We start from the raw sequence: 24,721 nt of genomic DNA on the forward strand, positions 1-24,721 counted from the left end.
ATGTAGGTAATATATGCTAAGAGATCGATGTTGGCATTCACCAAACCAATACTTGAAGGAACAGAAAAAAAAAAAAAAAAAAGTAATCTTTATAATCCAATAATATGCAATAAATCTCACATGTTTAATACAAAAATGTTGAAATGAGCAGAGCTGTTTTTATAAGGTAAGTGAAGTAATACTAGATTACCACTTACGTTATCAATATAGATTTAAAGTTGCCTCTCAATAAAGAATCCAAATAAAAGTTGCATCTGTATACTTTTTTGAGCCTGTCAGTTGTTTCTTTTTACCGCAAGAATCATAATACATGGACAATGATGATTATTGCCCGAACCCTGTATCCCTAGCCTCCTTTTTATTTCATTTTTTTAACTATTAAATGGGCTTGGTTTTTATAATATGTGTTTTAGTACTGAAGGTGCTCAGAAGGGTTCTGAATATTTTGCAAATAAGGCATTTGCTTGTAAACCTTCTTTCAGTGTTTAGAAACACTGTCTTTCTGAAAGTCTTACAAGGTTTTCTTGCAGAGTAGTCCTTAGGTGCTAAACACACTCAAATGCCTACTCACCTCTAGAATAATTAATCTGAGCAGTTAAACAGTAACAGAGCGCTGATCAAGTGCTGCAACAAGTACTATAAAAACAATGACTAATCTTTCACACCCATTGGAAATGCATTAATGTTAATATACCATAAGGTCTTATATTCAGTGTGTGCAGAGAAATGCACGTCTAAGAGAAGTTAATAAAACATGCAATTATCATTTCTTTCTGTCTCTTTTTCTCATTCAGTTCATTATTGGGTAAAGAACATTTATAACAGTTATGAAAGCCCCAGTTCCTAAAAAAATGTTGATTAATCTGTAAGTTTTGGTTTAGTGGAAGTGAGAAGGCACCTAAAGCATATGTAAGACCATTTTATAGTTATAATATTGATGTGGTATTTATTCATATTCATGTTTTTAAGGAGGAAAAAAGGGACTATAAATACAACATCTAGTAAAACTATTGTGAATGTTGGTTTCAAATTCTATGGGAGACTGAGTGGGAGACTACTCGTGACTTTTTAGTTTTATTTGAATAATTTTTTAATATTCAGAGTATATATGTCAACATGTAGTTTTATACTGCTAAGCATCCATGTTCTATGAGGGCTAAGTTGACAGAAAAAGAAACCTGTTCAGTTAAGCTATATATGGACAGAATTCTATCTAAAAGATTTCATACTTCAATTATCAAGTTCACTGTAAATTCTTGAACTTTGTCAAGTTGTACATAGCTCTAGCAAAGTGAGTAGCAGTGTGCCTGTGCTCATAATCGTAGACTAAGTTAGGACTTCTAGAGTCATGATATGTACTGTTGGCATTTAGACTCTTTTTGGCAATTCATAACAGAAAAAAATAGGTACAAAAAGAATAGTTGCTGATGTAAATTGAATAATTAGGCAAGTTTATTCCCATGCATAGTGTCTAAGAATAGTTTCCACCCTGTATTCTAATAGTTCTATTCAGATTAAAATTGTATCGTCATTTTCAAATATGCTGATTTATATTATTACAGAAATTGTTATTGTGTTCTGAGCAAGATTTACTTCAGTATTAAAAGCACAGAATCTCCCAAGACTTGAGCACAGATTTTCTTACTGTACTTTAAGTTTGCTTTCTGGAAAAAGCCCTTGATTTATTTACTGTCAAGGGTTAAATAAAACAGTATGTAGTAGAGACGGTGTGTCAGGCTTGTGAACACATACTGTTTTATGCTAATGCTATACTGCACTTGCTAATGTTATGTGTACAGTTACAAATACAATTCTTATATAAAGTACACAGCCAAATTTATTTTCCTGAACTCAATTAGAAATGCTTGAAAAAGCAAATACTGTGTAAGAGAGGCTGCTATCAACAATGGCATATAAGGGGAGATCGGCAGCCTTCTGCCATTTGCATGGGGAATATCACAAGATGGCCTAGCTAAGGTGGTATTAAGGATTAACCCACAAACGTACAGTATGGATAAGTAGAAAGTGTGAATCTTAGCTAATGAGTGAAGGACTTTGCCAAAGTGTTGTAAATGATTCTAGGATAGTCTGTAGAAAGACAGTGTTTGTCAAGAGAACTGAGGTAATCCAAAACCCGTACTAAAGAGATGTCACAATTTGACAGTTGAAGTGAGGAGCAAAGATTGCATCTTGGAATTTGTGATATTCTTTGTGGATCTATGAAAGTGCTGAATAGAAGATGGTACTAAAACATGTTTTCTTACGTTGGCTTATGATGTCAGACTTGGATATTGGTGGTATGACAATAGAGGTTAAACCTTCTCACTAATATTCCATGACACGTTGTTGCTGTGTGGCAGATGGCAGCAGAGAAGGCAGTCTGACACAATGGTGGCTGTCATGGAAGCACGTATGAAGCAGAGATGTGGCACTGAATTCCTTGATGCAGAAAAAGATTCCACCCATTGACATTCATTGACACTTGCTGAACATTTATGCAGACCAAACAGTAGATGAGAGCACAGTGAAGTGGTGGGTGGTGTGTTTCAGCAATGGAGGCAGCAACGTGAAAGGCAAGCCATGTCCTGGATGATCATACAGATTATTATGAGTGAAGCATGCAGGTTCTTGTTAATGGCTGGTGAGTGTGAATAGTCAGTGGTGGTGGCTATGTTGAAAACTACTGTTTTGGGTGTGAGAACTTGCTCTATTGAATATTGTTATTGTGCTTTTTGTACCTGTTGTAGTTTCCATTTCCATATTTAAAAGGCATTGCTTTTGGAGTGACCTATGTATATCTGAGTGGAAAGTGTTACATCAGTGCTTATTCAATAACACAATTTTTTAAAACAAAAATAGGAGATACTAAAAGTATAAGTTCAAGTGTCATGAAATATAGCATGAGGATGAGTAGGCTGAACCCAAAAGTTATTTCCCACAAATTAAAGCAATAGAAAAGCCAGGACATGAGTTGGAGCAAGAGTTCATTAAAAACAGTGTGATGAGCTATTGAAGGCAGAAAACTTAGAAAGGAGCATAAGTTCTGAGATAAGTCTAGAAGAATTGTAGAGACTTGAAACAACTCTCAACAGTATGAAGAGGAAGAATGCGATTATATAGGGCAATTATTCCAAGTATTTTATGCATCTTGAAAGACCTTTTCAACATGACAAGTAGCTAAAGGATACTGTTGCAGCTATGATCTAGATTGACAAGAAGAGCTGCAGAGTGCAAATGAATGAATCACATTAGATTGCCGTAGAAAAGAAAGAGAAGCATTGCATGTAAGTGGAGCCAACAGTAAAATCTAAAGATGAAAAAATGGTTACGTGGAAAGAAAGAGAAGTCGTAATAGGGAAGTGGAGTAAAAAAAGAAATCAATGTGAGGGGAATGCATAGAGAGGAAGAGCAGTGGGTAGTGTAAGGTGATTGAAAAGACTTGAAAATGTATTGTGCAGAAGGGCTGGATTCACTGGAATCTCTCCACCAGAGATGGTTCTTCATACTTTTTACCATTGGCTATTCTCAGGCTACTGTGAGACTGATAATTACTTCTGACTGTTAGTAAGTAAATTTCTGTTCTAGCAATTTTTTATTTGTATGCTCACTCTGTATAAGAGGTGTATGTAAGATACCTTTGTTTTCCTTGTCTGTAAGCTTCTGTCTTACCACATAAATGGAAGACAAGGGAAGAACAACTGATACAATCTACCTGGACTTCTACACCTTTAATGCAGTCTGACATCACATGCTCATCTCTAGTTGGAGAGAAAGAGATTTGAAGGATAGACTGTTAAACAGATGAGGAATTGCCTGGATGGCTGTGGCCAGAGAGCTGTGGTCAGTGATTCTATATTCAGGTGAAGGCTAGAGACTGGTGACAAGCCTGCCCCAAGCCAGTCTATGATTCTATGTTACATATATTTTCATGCTTATATTGAATAACATTGACATGTACTTATTTTTTTAAAATATGCTTTTCAAAGATTCAGTGAACTGTTTTAACATGCAATAAGGCTTATAGGCCATATAGGGTTAAAGGGTCTTTCCCTTGCACACAAAACATTTGCTTAAATCATTTTTTTTTACAAATGTTTAAATTTTTTTTTGCAACTGGGACAAAATATATCTTCAGCATAGTGTCGTTTTGCTATTTCCTTGTTTTATCAGTGAAGCACTGAAACTTTACTCAAAACTACCTAACAAACAATCCTAAGAGCACACTTGACAGTACTAATTTATACAAACACTTGTGTCTTACTGAAAAAACTGAGGATCATGAACGAACTAAGAAATCACTAAAATAACACAGTTTTAATGTTATGAAGGTATTTATGTCTTTAGCCTTCAAGTGGAGGATGCTATGTAATTATCTCTTAGATTTAAGTGTTGCAAGCACGCATGCTGTAGCACATGGAAGAGCTGTGCTATCATACAATTCAGGCACTTCAGTTACTGCTAGGCAAGATGAGTATGCACAGTGAAAAAAAGAAATCATGAAACATCTTTTTAACTGTCTGTTGCCATGCAGAGTCTCTGATTTCTTGATAGAAGTAGGTACAGAGTTTTAGGAAAGTAATAGATTTTTTTTTCCCCTGGAGTGCATGTATATTAATACACTTTATGTAATGTAATTTTAGGTGGAAGCTCAGATATGAAAAACTGCAGTGGAGTTATTTATACTGGATCTTCAATAGGAAGGAAAGTATATTTAAAAAAAATGTTTTAAAACCATGGCTACTATCTTTGAAATACATTAAAATACTACCTTTATAGTTTAGCAACATTCCTAATAGAACTTATGTGAACTTAATACAATTTGCAGCCTCTAATGGTCATAATAATCATAAGATTATGATGTAAATTTTTCTGTAATGTCTAATCAGTGCTAAATCAGCTTGTTTCCTCACTGTGGGATAAAGGGACTGTTTGTAAACAAACCTTAGAAATTCAGTAAACCATTTCAGGACTGATCTGTATGAAAGATGTCACATCATTACTATGATAGAACTGAGAAATCTGGCAAAGGATCTGGTTGTACAAGTACTAGTTGATTATAGTTAATATTTTCCAGAATATAAAAGTAACTGCATTAGTGAAGACTTATAGTTCTGTGATATCCTAGTATTTCCACTACTCATTTTCGCATCAGTATTGTGCAAAAAAAATTGTCGTCTTAGATTGCCTTCTAAGAAAAACTTACTTTGCTCCCAACATAAGTACGTTCTTCCAGTCTAGATGCAACACTGAGTAACTAATAATACAATCAGAGCTCAAATACCAAATTTGTCATTACCTTTGTTCAAAATTTACCAAATACCAAGCTACAACAAAGAATTCTAATTAGAATGCAGTTGTATCTTTTAAGGTATATGTCTTTTAAGACATACACATACCCACAGAAGAGAACTTCTGTCATTTACATTTTTTCTGCAACTTTTTCCTGGTCACTCATTTCTTTTTGTCTTATGCTCCACAAACTTGCAGGGGACACAAATGTGCCCCCAAAGTCTAGATTGAATGTTGAAGTTTCTAGTTCCCCAAAGAGTCGTTAAAATTTGTACAGTTTATTATTCTGTACTAAAATGGTGTTGATCATTGTGTGTGATTTGGTAAAATGCAGTTAGGAAAAATCTAGTGTTGCTTGGCAATGGAAACTATGTTAATGAACAATTAATGACATTGTGGGAGCAGAAGAGTAGCTGCTGTTCTGTAGAATGCTAAGTGCTATTTAGCTAGCTGTTAAAGTTAATTGTGATTGCTCTAAAGTGAAAATGGGTTCTTTTTTTAACCTGATGACTGTAGAATTTTTTCCCAAAGAAATGAAACTTTTTAGATTTCATTGTGTATACTTTAAGGTTCTAATTAACTAGTTTGATTTCAGTCTTTACAACATAGTTGTCCAAACTAATGAAATAACAAAAGAAAATGCATAGAACTCGGACTACTTGCTTTATAAAGTCTCCCACTTACTAATGCTTACCACAGGAGTATGACAGAAAATTATGTCTTCAAACCTCTAATTGTAACCTCAGAAAAGTAATATAAGTTCTATTTATCAGTGCACAAAACTTAGATACAATAAGAAAAGAGTTCATTCTACTGAGAATATTTATGAGTTTGTTTTCTTCTCCTCAGTGTATGTATGAAATAGAAGCAGGCAATAGTTTCTTGTTCTTTAGGCTTCCCTGTGCATTTTGCTTTCTGTTACTTAGTTTGGTTTGTATATGCTTTAGTGTGAAATCTGTCAGTATTTTCCTGCATTTTTTTAGATACTTTTTTGCATTGCATTTTTATAAGTCTGGGAAAGAAGGGACTCCACTTGAAATATTACACAGTACAATAGATCTATTACATAATATATGCTTAAGAAGAAAAGCCAAGATAGTTTTCTAAACGTTACTTTTTATTTTTTTATTTTCTTTTCCCCACTCCCATTGCTGAGGTCAGAACATGGAAGTGCAAGAGCTGGGAGAAAGCAAAGATGGGAGAGCACCCATTACAGCTGCTCAGATTATGCTTGCATTGGGGCTGACTTTCATGAATCCCCAAACGCTCAAGCTGTCATGCTTGAATAGATATAGAGATCATATTAAGAATCCAGTGCCTAGTGCCAGCCCTGTTGTGATCATTTAGTGGCATGCCATGTTAACCTTTACAATATGGAACTCCTCTGGCAGAGACCATAACGTGAGATGTCAAGAGCTTCTCTTCTATGTTAAGTTTCAGTATGTAGATTCTGATAATGATGAATGGTGTTTAGGTACATTTAAGTTTGTGAATTTAAGTAAGTGAAGCTGCATTGTTGTCTTTTTTCTTTGTTTGTTCTGTGGTTTTTTTTTGTTTGTTTTTTTTTTTTTTGTAAACCTTGTGTTCTTGGTCTATGGTTGATAAGGGCTGTTCCTGTCTCAGGATGTAACAAAGGCATGTCCCCATCCAATGAGTTAGAAGATAGCTTGTCACCATAGTCTATAAACATTAATTCCAGAAATATATCTAGAAGTTAGACCAGAGACTGGGAAGCTGACATATGTAAGGAAGAGAAATGTGAAAAAACAAGTCAGGAATTTCATAACAGGATTTAGGGTAGGAGTATGAGTCAGCAATGAAAATTAAGGCCAGAAACTGGGGCCTAATCTATCTGTAACATCTTGAGGTCTCTGAGAGGAAAGACGCTCTGTGTCTGCTGGTTTGTTGTAGTTTGAATCTTTGGATGTGGCTGACTTCGTGCTTCCTCAGATCTGATGATTGGCTGCCCCAGGATCAATCATGTAGTTAGAATATCACTGTAAAAACAATGCAGTTGTAGGATGAGTAAGTGCTGAGCGTGCAGTTGAGTTTAGTGGTTATCTAGCAATACTGGGCTCAATTTTCTGATCCAGAAGTCTTATTTGTTTATCCACCAGCACTTAGACTGGCACAGTTGTATTGCCAGGCACTACACTTGAATTATTCAAGAGTTGCCTGTAGCTCAAAAACTACACATGGCTCCTTCAGTAACATGATTCATAGCTTTGAAAAAAGAAAAAAACACTTAAACTACAATAGGCTCTATAGAAAAAGACCAATTAAAAAGTTCTCATTTGCCAAAATCAATACTTCAGCTATACTATAGAACAATGAAAATTAGTGCATGGAGGGGGTGTTAACATTTTACTTTTTGTACTTGATTTGAATTTCCAAGGCTAATGGAACACTTTCCACCCACATTTCATTTGGTTTCTCTTGAAGAACATTTTAATTTCTCAAAATCATCCCATTTCCCTTTGACGAGAACGTTTATCCTCTCGTTTTCATTTCAAAGAACTACTCACCCAGAGCTTTCTGCAACAGGTAGTTCTCCAAAAGATGTTTCTGAGAGGCTAATGTCTTTCCCTTGAGGCTTTTACTCCCTGATGTTCTCTACTCTCACATGGCAGAGAGTAGTCCTGGATGCATATTAGATTTGCTTGTGCCTTGGTCAAATCTGCATTGTTAATGAGTATGTGGAAGAACTTTTTTTTCCTTCCCATTCTGTAGGTATCTTGAAGTGTGATGTAGACTTAGAGAAGCATCAAGTTTATACTGTTTCTTCCAGAATCTGTTTAACTTGTTTAGGGTTCTGTTACTGGTACAGAAATTATAAAAATTATTAATTTTTTTATTATCATTTAAAAAATTATTAATTATAAAAAAAAAGCAGAGTTCTCATTTTAATTTTGGAGTTTCCTCTTGTACTATCAATTTTTTTTATTTTTTTTATTTTTATTTTTTTTTATATGAGTGACTTAGTGGTTACAAGTACATTGCTGCATGTTGGGGACAGCCATTATTTGTATAATTAATTTTAAATAGGAGAGCTTGAAGATTCCAGGTGCTTTCTGCTGCATCTAGAAATAATTCTTTTGCCTATCTTCATAAGATCATTGTAATTAACTTATACTATTTCTGAAAGACATCATGTAGAAAAAAATCTCAACAAATAAACAAAGCAAAACAACAAGAGAAAAAGAACAAACACCACCACTCTGCAGAATACTATACCACATGGAATACTAGTATAGCAACCAATGACTTTCAGCTTTGCACTTAAATAAGACTGCTTGGCAATTGCCTGATGATTTGTTGTTGCATTGCTCTTGGTGTTAGGTTTGATAGTGACTGGAAGACTTCAGGTAGCTTACAAGAAATTATTCATATTCTTAGTAGTTTAGTCACTGATCATGTGATATCAGTGTTCTATGATTCACTTCTTATGCTTTTTAAATGGTACACCAGATGACAGAGTTGGAACCTGATGATAAAGAAATGCTTATAAGATAAATGCCTTTTAGACCTAGGAAAAACAAATTTCTTTCTTGCAAAATTCAGCTCAAGATCTTCCTGGCATTCTTCCTGTTGCTTTATAATTGCATTCATATGTAGGAAGGTCTCAGGACCATGGTACTGCCTATAGAACGTTTCCTAGTGAGTACATTTACCATAAGCTTGGGGTTGTAGTGAAAAATAGGTAGTTTGCTCTTAATGCCTTATTAGCTTTTGGATACTTATATTCTTCTAATTATTCCAGAAACAAGTGATAGTTCAGTTATATTTAAATCACAGATTGGAGGAAGCAACCAGTTGGATCATGCATAAGAATGGCTGATAGACCTAGGTTAGGATGTTCTCACTTTTGTGTTTTCTGATTCTCACCTATGAAATGGAACTCTGGTAACTGTAAATTCAAGTGACCTTGTGTTGCTGTTTAAATAAAGTATTCAGTTCTGTATTTCTTTGTATTCTCATGCATGTAGTTAAAGACTGGAAAAGTATATTCAGTTCCTACTACCTTGTTTGCTTCAGAGAACTTTTATTAAAACATCTTAAGGGCATTTACAGGAGAAAAAATAAAAATGTACCTTACAGACTATTTATATTTTTCTGCAGCGAAACAAATCTAAGGCTTATGAAGTATTTTGCAGCACTCTATTAAGGTAAATCAACTAACTGAAACACACCCATGCTACTTTGTTTAGTAGTCGCTCCGGTTTTTGCTCAGCAGAGTATGTGGTTAGAAACACATATACAAACGGAAATCAAAATGAGTCTCAGACTTAAACAAACCAAAAAAAAAAAAACCAAAAAAAAACCCCCAAACCTTGTGGAGGTTCAAGAGAATGCTGTAAAGGCATTCAGGGAGACTCTCCCAAGTGAGTCAGGAAAACCCCATAATCACCTTCCCTATTTGCACAAAGATAGTTTACAGTAGCTTTTGTAACTTCCTTACACACAGTTATGTTTGGCAGGTCAGCTCTCTGAAAAGAAACTGCCTGCTAGTCAGTGACAGTTCTGAAACTGAGCTGGAATCTCTTCACACCGAAGGTCAATTTTTAGCTTTTATTGAATTAGGAATTTATGCAGTACCAACAGAAGAATCAGACCTGATGTTTTTCTCTTTACTAACATTATTCATTAATAGTGTACTCACATAAAAAGCATTTCTTTTATAGATTTGGCAGGAAGGTTACATTAAATACTTGATAATGATTATTTGTAAAATTATCTGCTGCTACAATCCCATACAGGTCTGCTGCTTTGTGCTGAGCTGTACTGGGAACTGATAAGACTTTTGTCTGCAGTGCATGTTTTGTACTTGCGATGTACTAAAATACAAAGCTTTTCCTAGTTCAGATTAAGCCTTTTAGTCATGGGCGCAGGGTAGGAATGGATAGCTTGAAGTTTAGTACTGTTTCATTGAGTGCAAAATAATTACTCTTTAACTACATCCACCTCTGATGTGAGATAGCTGGATCTGGATGTTTTAAAGCATAAATTCACTTCTGTTGGGTGAGAAAATAAGCGTGTTGACCTAACCACTAATGTTAGGTAGCATGTGCTGTTTTTTTCCCCACACCTTTACAGTGCAGAAAAAAATTATTTAAAACATCATTAAAAAAGATCCAAGTTCAATTGGAAGCATGATGCCATGTAATACTTATGGTAGAATAGCCTGGAATATGCACAGATAGAAACTGTTGAGATAGACAGGTACTGTCTTTGCCAGCTGAAGGTGATCCATATTAAACACTTCTGAAAAGCAGATGATTTAACAATAGCTGTACACAATTATATACATGCAGATAACTATTTTGGCTTTCAAGTTAAGTATATACAGAACTGCTTTTCTGGTTAAAAAAAATCTGTTGGATGAAGGGCCCCATCAGAAGAGGGGTGGCCAGTAGGGGCAGGGAGGTGACCGTTCCTCTCTACTCTGCCCTCATGAGGCCCTAACTGAAGCATTGCATCCTGGTGTGGGGCCACCAATACAGGGAGGACATGAATCTGTTGGGGAGGGTCCAGAGGGCCACAAAGATGGCTAGAGAGCTGGAGCACCTCCTGTATGAAGACAGGCTGAGGGAACTGAGCTTGTTCAGCGTGGAGAAGAGAAGGCTGCTAGGAGACCTTTTTGCAGCCTTCTAGTACTTAAAACGGGATTATAGACAGGAGGGGAATAAGCTTTTTACTTGGGTAGAAAGTATTGTACCAGCAATAGAACAAGGGGGAATAGTTTTAAGCTCAAGAAGGGAAGGTTTAGATTAGATATCAGGGTGAACTTCTTCATAGAAAGACTGGTGAGGTATGGGAACAAGCTGCCCAGAGGGGCTGTGGATGCTCCATCCCTAGAGGTTTTCAAGACCAGGTTGGATGGAACCCTGTACAGCCTTGGCTAGTACCAAATCTGGAAGTCAGTGGATCTGCCTATAGCAGGGGGGTTGGAACTTGGAGTCCCTTCCAACCTGAGCCATTCTATTTTGTAAAATTTGGTATGGACCTCTGTGTGCTATATTTAAAAGCATTTTAGTCTTCTTAAAAACACTTGGAATAATAAGACAAATTCTAGAGAATTTAATAAACATTATGATTCCTGATGTCCCAGGCTTTATTTGCAAATTCCCTGTTTCTCCAGCAAAACTTACGCAGCAGCTGTTTTAATGCCTAAGCTATTTACTTTCCATTAAGAACAGAAATATTCTGTAAGTAATAAATTAAATTATGCGAGAACATGAGTATAAACTTTGGTTTCTGCTTTAAAACTAGAAACTTACAATAAACATCAAAAGACAGCTGAAGAAATTTTTTTGAAGCATGACCTGGATGCTTATTCACCAATGTCAAATTTTATTTCATATTGATCTATTACTTGAACTTCTGTATTACCAATGCCTTTTTTTTTTTTTTTTTTTTTTTTTGCTGGTCAGTAGTCTTTCCCAATCTGTCTTCATCTGACTGCATTTTCTTATGTCATTGCTCAAGAGCCCTAACCCAACTGTTTTCCAGTATAAGCAGCAGCCTGCTTCTCTCATCTCTACGAAGAACAGTGGATAGTTAAAAGGGAATATATTAATTGTATTTAAAGCAAAGGACTAGTTCCCATCTGTGACTTTGTCACAGATTTATACTTTAACTAGATTTATACTTTAAAATAATGATTGATGCCAACTATTTACCTATTCCTTGAAAGGAAAATAGTCTATAGTGTATCTCTTCCATGTTACCACCAAAAGGCCCAAGACTTTTAAGGACGTGCCTGTAGTTGGTAACAGAATTTGTATGCTTTCTTATCAGCTTAGTTGAACCATATGCTAAGCTAAGTGCTCTGTATTTCTCGAGTAGTGAATGCACTATCATGACTGTGAAACTCAGTTAAGATCTGAAAACAAATCTGGAAGGATTGGTAAAGAGCACACATCTCTAAAAGTATCTGCAGCTGCTCCAGTTAGAGTAAACCTGTCACTCTACTGAAAGTATAGAATAACACTACAGAGATTGGTCTCCTGGAATTTTATGATCTTTCTTTCTGTAGCTACAGGATGGTTTGGATGTTATGTTTTGAATGCTCTACTTTAAATTCTACATTGACTGTAACTGTTCACAGGAGGTTTTTTGCTAGCTCCAAATGGGAGTCAAGTAGTGCAACTTATTCTCCTAACTCTTCATTGCTGCCTCTGTCAGTATATTAGACTGAGGCTATAAGCAGAATTGCCTCTTATGATGTAGCTGTAATTACAGAAAGTGGTCTCTCACATTCATTGTCAAAGATGACTTGATATATAAAGTTTCTGTTCTGGTATAATAATGCTGAGTGGGTTGATGCCAGAATCTACTGATCAGGAATTTTCTACTTGCCTTTCCTGAGGGTCTGTCTGTCCATCATATTGATTTTCCTGCAAACTATACATACCATTTCCAGAATATCTACATCAGTGCATGATAGATATCCAGCACATCCTCTGCTGCTAAGGGCTCAAAATGAGAGCTTAAACAGTAACTTCCTTGTAAACTATAGGCTTAGGTCATTCTGAATCACCTTCCTACCGAATTACATATACTCTGCATGAGATAATTAAATTAGTCTGTTTGATGATGGAAAGATCAGGATCTCTAGAGGATTGAATATGTTGAAGGGAGACATCCAGATTGGTGCAGGTAGCAGTGTGAACCTAGCATTTGGTTGATGGCTTTCACTTTCTGGCCAATCAGCCTGGACTCAGGAACAGTATATTTTGTGTTACCTGCTATAAGCATGAGTGAGAGGTTATTGCACTGATAAAGGGAAGAGAAAGCTTTCAGGGGAGAGTAAGAACTATTGTTGAGTGAGTAGTAGGAAATAAATCAGGAGGAAGCTGGGCTTTATTAGTTCTACTACAGATCTAATGTACTGTTTGGCAGGAAAGGCCTTGGCTTTGGGGTCCTCTTCATGTGTGTTACCCACCTGTATAAGGACATGGAAATTGTTTCTCAGTGGCTAACATGAATTATATTGTTTTATGAATGGGATGAGTTTAATATTCCTTTTTACTACATTGTGTAGTCTAAAAAATGGCTTTTTCTCCCTCTTGTAGTAGATACCACTTCATACGCTGCAGATCTGCTGTTTTCACCTACCTCTTCCTTTTTGTGTTATCACGCATTGCTTCTGCATGCTGTTCTTGTTTCAGGTGGTAACTACATTTGTCTTAGTAGAGGAAATGATGCAAAAAGGTAAGTTTTGAAAGGACATAGAATTCTATTTCAAGTTACCTCTTTTGTCTCAGGGCAGCCAGTGCAAAACCACCATTTGTTAATATTAACAGATCCAGTAGTTAAAATGTGTAAGAGAAATGGAAACTTCATAAAACATTAATACATTTAATGTCCTTGATCTTTTCCTAATATGGGAAAGAAGCACCCACAAAGCCCACAAGATAGATCTAGTCTAAAAACCTCCTTCAAGTTAAATCCTTGTAATGCACTGTTCAAGGAAATGCATTAGGATGTTTAGGTCCACCACAGAGTATGCGTTGGTTACCCCTGAAATTCTGCATACATTGTACCTCATTCCATGCATTTCTAGATGCACGTTTACTTCAGGATTACGTCAGCTACACAAAAAACCTGTATAATCACTTAAGAATATCTCCATTCTGATGAATTCAGTCATGCCACTGACTGACATGGATCAGTAGCCTAATTCCTGTGTAACTCAATTCACTAATTTCTTAAGTGTTACATTCACCTGATCATTATGTACAGCTATCTGAATATTTTGTTTTTGAAACAAAGCTGTTTTTCTTTGTTATCTCTCATCAGAAAAAAAAAAAAAAAAAACAAACACAGACCTACTATGTCAGTAGCTAACTACCATCTTTCTAGTAGCATGATAAACTGGCCTGCTGAGAACTAGGATTCTGAAGAGGCCTCTTCCATGTTTGTGAAGTCATATGACAATTTCAACATGAGTGCTCTTCCCCCCCCCAGATTTAGAAGGAAATTCTTATCAGAATAACCAGCTGCTAAAGATGATTCTGACCATGCATCAGTTTATCATCTCTTCTGCAGATATGCTCCAGAAACTCAGTGATCTATATCCTTTGCAATATTCACCTGCTCATAAGATAAAAATTAGATATGCTTGACTACTCTAAGATAGGTAAGTAGAGGATATTTAAGCTAGGAATACATTACTTTTCTGCTAATGAAACAATAGACTTTTTACTTTTTTTTTTTTTTTTAAATCTGTGCAGTGTGGCTTTTGTTTGTTTTAGGGTATGTGTTTTTTCTTTGCCTGGTTTAGCCTACAATCCACATAGACAGAGATAAACTCCAGTTCAGAGTTTAAGTAGGATAAATCATCATCTATTGGCTGTGAAGGGATTATCTAACAAGTGTTAGATACTGCAAACCTGGGACTGCTACATATCTCTGTTTTTCCTATCCTCAGTACAAGTAGAGCAAAGCACAAAAGCATAGTTTTAGTAATATTCTAATGTTACCATCTGAAGACGACAATTCTCAACAAGTATTATTTCTCAGGCACTCACTCAAAATTCTAGAGTATTTAAATCAAACTTTTTCCTCCTGATTTGATGCTATTCTAGGTGTCTGCTTGGACTCATATACATGTGATTTTCCTTAACATTTTCTACTTATCTTAGCGCTTTAGAGAAGAAGTCATCCGTGCTGTGTGTAAAGATATGCTATTTTGTAAGGTAAGAATACTCTTGCTTGATAGTTGTTAGTTAGCAGTTGTCTCTGTGTCACACAAAAGGATGGTTTTACAAATATTAAGATCACACCAAAAAGAAAGTTGCATTCCTTTAGCTTTTCAAGATTCACATTAGCAACTTGACAAAAAAAGAGACTCACACAGATCTATTGATATCAGTGCATGAATTATTGGGTCATACTTTTAGACTGATTCTATGTGGACTTGCTCCTTAAACAGCAGTAAGAATTGACAGTGCTCAGGAATCAAGAGCATTATGTCTAATACTATAGAGGTCTACAAAAAAATAGAGTGGATATTGCAGCTACTGTTACATAAAAAAAAAACCTGTTTTATATGTAGGCAATTTTCCCTAGTAACTGTTCTTAGTCATTTGCAATGATCACAGACCACTTTTATTAAGCACAATAAAGTTTGAAATCTTAGTTTAGAGAAGTGTAGAAATGCACTCAGCAATAAAAATGGGAGTTAGCCATCCTGAAGTAGCTGTAGCTTGACTTACAGCTGGGCTTTGGTCTGCTTGTAGGGAGATAATGAATGACTGCCTTTGCATTTATTTGGTGGTGGGTTTTTTTGTTTGTTTTTGGGTTTTGTTCTTTTCCTCTCTCTTTCATTCAGTTATTACATCTTTACTGTGGCTCACAATTTTTTTTTCCTCCCCAGTCCCACTGCAGGGGGAAGGAGTGAGTGAGCAGCTAGGTCAGTATTTAGTATTGAGGCTAGGGCCAACCTATCACAGTGGGTGCCAAGTCACAGGAGGAAACTGAAATAAAATGTATGACAAATAATTTGAATGCCTAACACAGAGAAGTATAGTCCTTAGAAAGTATTTGATGCATGTAAGAATGAATCACTAGTAAACAAATATATTTAAATAGTAACTTATTTTTTGGTTAATAGTTAAAATTCTGACTAGCATAGTGCATTTTTGGCAGAATAATTTCAAGTTTTAAAGGAATAAGTAAAATTGTTTGCTACCTTGTGTATGCTGATTATTTTCTTTACATTATCTAAATATAACGAGTCTAGATGCTTTAATTTTGAATTATTGCAAGTTCTATAGTTCAATTTTATATAGAACTATTTTTTTTTTAAATCTTGTAAAAGATTAAAAGTACACTAACAATAGCATTTAAAGAACAATTATTATCTCCCAAAGTTGGTCAAAAAGAAATCAAATCATGAACATGAGCAGTTATCTAAATTTCAGCCTTACTCATGGTAAAGCAAAATAATTTTTTTTCATTTATAATAGGTATTGGATTACAGAGTTTTGGATTATGTTCAAAATGGACTCTAAACTATCAACAACCATGGAGGCATTTCAAGAACTGGTTAAAGCTAATGGTGAGGAGTTGCACTGTCGTCTAATCGACACAACTCAAATGTGAGTGCCAAAGTTCCAATATAGTTGCAAAACAAAGTTTTGCTCTGAATTTCCTTTATTTAAATATAACTCTCTCTAGTATAACAGGATAAGGATACCATAATGGGTTAATTTTAGTCTACAATAAGTTCTATGTTATTAATTCTTAGCAAAGCATTAATACATTATACATAGAAGAACAGAATGCCTTTCAAGAATGGGCTAAGTTGAACTGGACTGTTTTCTAGACTTTGTACTGATTTTCTATGCTAGTTAAGCGTTATTATATCCAGGGAGCCTTACTGACTCAGTCAGTGAGAGAAAAGAGTGCATTTTGATTGAGTAGTAGAGGAGGTACAAGTCTCAGTGAGATATGTTAAGGACTATTAAAGGGAATATTTTATGTTCAGTAGGTCAGAGTCAGGGAGAGCAATTCTGAAAGTGCAGTATGCGATCTTGTCTTGCTTAGTAATGTTGTTGTACTGTATTTAGATGCAACATAAATGCTTACAGAAAATGTTTTGTCATGTAGTCTGTAATTTATGAAAGATGCTTGCTGTTTAGAAATCCAAATAGTAATTTTTTAATGCAGTAAAGCATGAAAATAATGCAAGTTTTCAATTAAGAAGTTTCATCTTCAGATGGTAACTTCAGATAATTCTCTCTTAAAATTTCTCTAAAAGAAATTCCAGGGACTGGTCTAGAAAGCTGACACAACGTGTAAAGGCTAACAGCAGTAAGAAACGGAAAGTTTCACTCCTTTTTGATCACCTTGAGCCAGAAGAGCTGTCAGACCATCTTACCTATCTTGAATTTAAGTCCTTCAGAAGAATATCAGTAAGTGTTTTATTTTATTTTAAATAGAGGCAGGAAGGAGGTAGTAAAGATGGGAGAGAGGTATCATTACAGGTTTAACCCTGAGGTGCAAGCACTTTGACAAACTGACAAAATGATTGTGGTGGAGAGCTGGCAAAAAAATCAAGGTCAGCTACAGAGCCAGATGGGAAAGCTTACCTGTATATCAGTAAAAATAAATGAAGTAGGTAAGGCTTGTTTCTTTGGCCCCGAGGTCAAGTAGAACAAGCACAGCTCAGCTTGTTTCACTATGACTAAGCTATCATGTTGTGCAGAGGACACTAATGCATGCTCTGCATTGAAAATATTCCTTAGTTTGTTCTATACCCAAACCACCATCTCCAACTATTACCGAGATTGGTAGTGCTGCGAGCTAAAATTTTATCCATTTCTTTGCTAACAATGAAGTTAGCATGGACTTACGTGCCTGTGTCTTTGTCCATATTATTTTTGTCTTATAAGACTGAAACTGGACAGTGATAATTATTGGCAGACTACTTATCTGACTACCTTCCTTTTTGCTGTAGTCAGTTCAGAGAGGGTGCAAGTACAGAAAATCTTAGGTAACTACACAATAGTTTGAGGGAGGGGGCCTTTGGGGAAGTAGAAGAAACTACCTGAACTTCTTCCAAATAATCATTTTTTACTAGAAGTGGTGGTGTAATTGCATGCAGAAACAAGCAGTATCCTCTGGCTCAGATCAGCAATCAGGCTCGAGGGGGATGAAGGAAGCCTGGAAATCTCCTAGAAAGCCAACTTCCAGTGACAGTAGGAAACAGCAATGCAATATTCTCATGCAGCAGATAAGTGCTTCTCTGCATAAACTGCTGCCTGTAGATAATACTAACATTCAAAGCTCATAACTCCTAGCACTTTCAAACCTTTATGCAGACATAAAATTATTGAGTAACACAGGTATGATTGCAGTCAGTTTCAAATTTGTCATGGGATTCCAACTATTACATGCATACATTTTGGTGTAAATTGAAACTTCTTAAACCTCAGATTGGAAAACAACGTGCATTAGTAAGAAGTTCTGTCTTTAACTCTTCATACAGTGTATTCATGATATGTGAAGCCACAGAATCCTTTCCTAATTCTAACTTGGCAGCAAATACTAGGAGAAAGACTTTAAATAGCCTGCAATGTTATCAGTCATTGGAATAACTACTCAGTCATTTGAAAGTCAGAGAGGAATAGCTGATCCTCAAAATATATATAGCATTTAGCAAAGACTTCCATGAAACACTATGCACCTTGCAGCAAAGAAAGTGCAGAGAGCGGTAATCACAAAGGACTGACTGCAAGTATGAGCATACCTGCAAAACGTTTCAACATAAAGCTGTAGAAAACAGGTAGTCTAAGCTGTCTAAGCTGTTCATTCTGATTCTGCTTTGCTCTTGAGGCTTTTTAATTAGTCACTGCAATATCAGGCTGTTGCATTATTTAAGTACCTGGACTTCTTCACTGTATCAGCTGCTAATAATCTGCTTATATCTAACCAGTCTAATAAATTCTTGCACCAAAGTTTTCTGGAAGTTTTAAGAAGTACTAGATATGATTTTTTTTTCAGCATTAGAAAAAAAAAAAAATAAATCATTTTTGGAAGAAGAGAGCTACTGAGAACAAAATATAACTTAACCAAACCATAATTGTACTGAAACTGCTATGAGATTGATAATTATGTAGTCAAACATTGAATAATTAATTATCGTACAGTGTAATTGCTTAAATTTCAACATCCAGCCAAATCTGGATGTACTTCAGAATTCAAACAATAACTATAAGTGCTGTGAAATCTTAGAGACAGCTCTACTTATTGTTTTCTTACTGTTCTTATGATTTATCCCATTTTTCATTTAGTAAGAGGATTAATTCAGGTATCTGCTGCCACCTCTGACTTTTTAAAAGTGTTATTAGTGTTATTTATTAAATGAAGAAAGGAAAAAGTTAAAGCAGAGGGAGAACAAGCGAGAAACAAATAACAGTTTTACCATTTATGATATTTCCTTAAGGATCAATGCCACTCAGTGTCTTTCTTAAACCAAAGAAATATAATACGTATGTAGAACACATCTATTATAGCTATGAAAGTTTTTAAGATGTCAGTATTATTGTCCATTATAAAAAGTGTACATACAAGTATCCTATCATGTTTTCTGATTATTCACTTTGTGTATCCTTGCTAATAGAATAATAATAATAAAAATAAATAAATAAATAAAAAAATCAAGGAATCAGACACTGCATCTATGAAAACAAACATTTGCTTCTCTTTGATCTTAATGAGAAGAACAGCTTCAAAGAAAATATCAATGCTTTGTCACATACAGGGGTTCCCTAGACTATTTTAGGTCACTTGGTTAAATAAGAAAACTTCACAAGGTGCATCAAAATATTAAGGAATCTGTAGTCCTCTTTTCTTAAGAAATCTCATCTCAGTTTTATGTAAATCTGATAGAACTCATTTTGTTTGGTTAGAATAGTTTAATGTAGAAGTGCTATAGTTACAATGTATGTATCTAAAACTATCACTGAATTACCAGATTAAACCAAATTTTAAGCATTATCTTCCTCATAGAGAACTAAATTCAGTGATTCTGTACAGCCAGTGACACTGGGAGAGTTGAGACTTGTGAGATATGCACAGTACAATGATGCAATATAAATTATGAAGAAAAGATTCTTTTAATTCCATTACTATGAGCTTTCTGCTTTGAAAAGAACAAAGGAGAGGTTTCAAACCGATGAACATTTATGGTTCACTAATTATCTTGTTCTTCAGTATTTCATTTGTATTTGCATACACACCATGAGGTAGATGATTTTTTTTTTTTTTTTTCTTTTAGTTTTCAGATTATCAGAGCTACATTGTGAATAGCTGTGTGAAAGAGAATCCAACAATGGAAAGATCAATTGCTCTTTGCAATGGTATCTCTCAGTGGGTGCAGCTAATGGTTCTCAGTAGACCAACACCACAGCTTCGAGCTGAAGTATTTATCAAGTTCATTCATGTTGCACAGGTCAGTTAAGTTTTGATACACGATACTTTGACTTTCTCTGAAACAGTCCCTTAATTTCTTTTCCCCCTGCCCCCGCTGTGATCTGAGAAAGAGAAGTTGGCAGTGGTCTCCCATTTCATACATATAGTATGCATACTTGTGCCATGCTATGGTCTTATGCCAGGTATTTACATATTACAATGTAAGAATAGGCAGCAGCAACTATAGTTGCCTTTAACCAGCTTCAGAGCACCCAAGAAAATCAGCAGCCAGTCCAGTAATAAAGAAGGAATCACTTACTCCTTCCCAAAATCAGGGCCCACAGGAAACTCCCAAAGGAAGCAATCTCCAAGTAGAGATAACATCTTTGTGGCTGCCAGCCCTTAAATGAGGTTTGGGACTGAGGGTCCACCCCTTCTGATCACACAAGTGAAATGCTTGCAGCTGTGCCCCCAAGGCTGGTCACTTCTCCAAGTGCTCAATCACTTGTTCAGGCTGTGACCTAACAGTCTCCATACACAGTATCTTCAGTCTCTACAGTTTTCTCCTATTCATTTTGAAGGAAGTATTTTCACAGAAAAATGAGATTTATATATTCTTGAAATCAGTTTGTGAAGTGTCAAGTTGAAAATGCCTGTCATTCCAATGTATGAACTGCTGTGATTATTTTGGCCATAAGTACAATTGCTTCTACTTATGCTTCGTGTGATAGAAGCAAAGCTATCCTTCTACTGATGTTTTTTGCATACTAATCCGTCTGTGACCATAAACAAGAAATTGGACAGTGCTGTTGCAGACTGTGAGAAGAAGGAGAAATACTGAGGAGTCCTTTGAAGACTTGCTGTATATGTGGAATTATTGTTATTTAGTAACAAATAAATGTTACATTCACCAAAATCACAATTTCAGTACTGGAGTGAATGAAGTCAAATAGATTGTGGTACAAAACTTCTAAGACTTTGGTCCTGAATAATAGAGGAAATGCAGAATTTGGATGTACATATGGTACAACTTTAAATACAGCAACAACAGCTTTAAATAATGAATACTGTTTGTTTGTATGTCAACGCAGAAGCTTCACCAGTTGCAGAATTTCAATACATTAATGGCAGTGATAGGAGGTCTCTGTCACAGTTCCATTTCCAGACTCAAGGAAACAAGCTCATGTGTTCCTCATGATGTAATTAAGGTTGGTATTGTAACTTTTACGAATCGTGTAGATTTAAACTTTCTTTGGTCACTTCACACAAAAACAAACAAGTTTGCTTTGTTAGACATGACATAGAGCAGACGGAAAAAAAAGGAAGAGTTCCCTCACTCCTGTTTTTTTTGTCACTTCATTTTACAAACATCAGTTACTCCTACAATTTCAATGTCTCCTTCATAGATTTGTAGAGCTACTTTAAAGTTTTTGTTTAATATCTGGATACGAAAACACCTGTTTTCATTTAGAAGCACACAGAAGTACAGAATAGCATTCAAATGTGAAAGCAGACAATTAGTTCCTACAACATCTGAGAACAAAACTTTTGCTGTCCATAGTAATGCTGACTAGCTTGAGTCTATAAAACACAAACACAGACATCTGCACTTTAATACTGGAAAGACCAGTTTTGTTTATCTGATCTTTCCCTGTGATAGACTTTATCTAGTCAGACTTGAACAAATTTAGCCATAAGAAGCACATGATCATAATTTTGCTGAGATTCCAGCTACTAAAACTAAGAAAACGTTATTATTGTGGGTTTTTTTTTAAGCAATTAAATGGCTTTAATCATTTGCTCTTAAGAGACTAATATACCCCACTTGGCTCCTGAAAGAATTCATACGGGCATCTAACAAACCTGCTTTGGTCACAGAGTATAATGAACAGGTTTAATGAACAATGCATATCTGTAATATAGAGCAGAAATATCCCCTTCCACTGATAACAGTTGCATTTCTTAAAATCCGTTGACCCAGTTTAGCAAGCTTATTTTAAAGGCATGTTTTGTTGTTGTTGTTGCTTGTACAAATTTACTCACCATGAGGAATGCACATTTACTCATCATTTGGAAAACATTTTGCATCATTTTATAGAAATATTAATAAAAACTCTGAAAATAAAGGCTGATAAGTAGTGGCTTTACCAGTTTAAAGTTTACTTTGAAATTTAATTAAAGGACTGATTTCTGAAGGTTAAAAATTGAGTGGATAAACAGGAACTTCCACAAAGAAAAACAAACAAAAAAGAAACCAACCAAACAAAGAACTCTACAAATCACAGTAAAACATTGTCCTATTAACTTTATAATATTAAAATGCAGCTTTATGCCTGTATAGTTTTAATTAAGGAAGGTATTTATATTGCTATATATGTATTGCTAGACTTGGGATTCATTTGGCTTTCACAACAAGGTACAGTGTATGTTTCTTTCTTCTTTTCAAGGAAAAGTTTTTCTTCAAAGCACTGACATGCCACCCTGAATTGTAGGAATTCCGGCCATATTATGATGGCACAGTATAGGGTTTCAGGTGGCAATTCCAACTGGTGACTCGGGAGCCAGAGAATTACATTTCACATTTTAATGTGAAGACGCTTGCTTCTGGGAAGATCAGAGACATGACATCTGCAGACACATCCCCTTGATTTTAGAGGGTTGTATTTTTTTTCCATTGTCTAAATAGGGAATGTAGGAAAACTGGCATTACAGACTGGTATTAATAGGTTATTAATTTAAGTGAGGTGAATAACTAGATTTCATGTGGAGCCTAAAGATTTACATTTAAAAAGTCCACTTTGGGAGCCGATGTGAACAAACTGCATAAGAATAACATGGGAAATTACTGTGGCATATAAGTAGAACAGAAAGAGTTTTGACAGTTTGATTTTTATTTTATTTTTGACTATTTTCTTTTCATTTTTAGGTGTTTAATGAAATGACAGAACTGCTTTCATCTTGCAGAAACTATGACTGTTATCGACGTGCTTATAATGAGTGCACTAACTTTAAGATCCCAATCCTTGGGGTACACCTGAAAGACTTGATATCACTTCATGAGGCTATGCCAGACTACTTAGAGGACAAAAAAATTAACATATGCAAACTGTACTCTCTCTATAACCACATAAATGAGCTAATACAGCTCCAGGAAATGCCACTTCCCCTGGAGGCTAATATGGACCTTGTTCATTTGCTTACGGTAAGTCTATTGGAATAGAGAAATACTTCAGTATTTAAAATAATTTTCAATTGCCTCAAACTGAACTAAATAGAGAATTATATTAATTATAAATACCTAATGTTATAAGATTCTATATTTTTTTCCTTATGGAAGTCTACAGTAGCAGAAGAGGAGAAAAAGCTAGTGATGCTGATTTACCAAGCAGCGAGGGTAGAAACACCACGAGCAATATGCTTCCAATTATTTCCATAAAAGAAGAAAACATTCATATTTCTGTTCCATGACAATAGCATACATTATCTCTGATCTTTCCCTAATGAAACACTCTGAATCCTCTGCTAACTGAGCCTAAGCAGGAAGAAAGGTAGAAAGTTTCCCTTGCTACATTATGAAAGCAGAAGATTGCATATAAGGCTGCCTCCTGTAAAATATATAAATTTGGGAATTTTATATGGAGGGGATTACTCAAGAAAGGGTTAAACATGCCACATTTCCAGCAAGGTTTCTTCTGGTACTTGTGAAACTATCTGACATAAAAATCTGTCATGTTGTTTCATTATGCTTCTAGTCATCTTTAGTCAGTGCTATCTTGGGAATAACACTAACACTACCTAGCACGTGCTACAAAATGGATTTTGCTTCTCCTTTTAAATTTAAGTACTATCTCTTTTTTAAAATAGAAATTCTACCTTTCTTGTTTCTTAGTTTTGTTTGTCCCTATCAAGCATCTCAGATTGGATAAGCTATATAGCATTCCTTTTGGTTTGTGGTTACATGCTCTATTTCAGCAAAATCTGGTAGATAACATGCACATGCTTGTGCACTTGAGATTATTTGTTCTTTTAAGGAGCAATCAGGGCCACAATTTCATGTAAGTATGTATTACAGGACATAAAATAATTACTTCACTTTAAAACAAGAGTTTCCCATCAACTAATATTCCTGGGCACATAGTGTTCCTGTTTGCTTTTTGTTGTTTTCTTCCCAACAATCTGTATCCTTTGCTTTCCTATCAACAGGCAATCAGTTTGAAGAGACACTTGAACGCATTAGTCAATTATTCAGAGAAGTATCTTGACACTGAACTAATTTTTGAGTGTCAGAAACTACATTTAGATTTCTGAAAGAAAGAATCTGAAATTATTACTTTACTATACCAGTAATTCTTTCAGTTATTCACAAGAAAGCTACACATCTAAAAGTTGAGTAATGTTATTCAGCTATGGTCTGATGTGTTATCTGGATTAAACAGTATATTTTATTTCTTATTTTATGTGACTGTCACCATCTTGACTGACACTTTGGGATAATTTTGTTATGGAGATA

The 24,721-nt window shown here is 35.3% G+C and overlaps 1 protein-coding gene across 1 annotated transcript in view; it reads left to right on the forward strand.

Moving 5' to 3' along the window:
* The window catches only part of RASGRP1 (RAS guanyl releasing protein 1), a gene marked incomplete at both ends in the record, with an annotated part of 36,076 nt that overhangs the window by 2,384 nt on the left and 8,971 nt on the right, over positions 1-24,721 (forward strand). The window contains 7 exons of the mRNA XM_079537651.1: positions 14,260-14,377; positions 14,937-14,990; positions 16,263-16,394; positions 17,057-17,210; positions 20,078-20,251; positions 21,303-21,419; positions 23,138-23,413. Coding sequence (XP_079393777.1) covers positions 14,260-14,377; positions 14,937-14,990; positions 16,263-16,394; positions 17,057-17,210; positions 20,078-20,251; positions 21,303-21,419; positions 23,138-23,413 — 1,025 coding nt within the window. The remainder of the gene's footprint in view (positions 1-14,259; positions 14,378-14,936; positions 14,991-16,262; positions 16,395-17,056; positions 17,211-20,077; positions 20,252-21,302; positions 21,420-23,137; positions 23,414-24,721) is intronic.

This window comes from Tetrao urogallus, assembly GCF_951394365.1.
Source record: "Tetrao urogallus genome assembly, chromosome: 6".
NCBI classification, from domain to species: Eukaryota; Metazoa; Chordata; class Aves; order Galliformes; family Phasianidae; genus Tetrao; species Tetrao urogallus.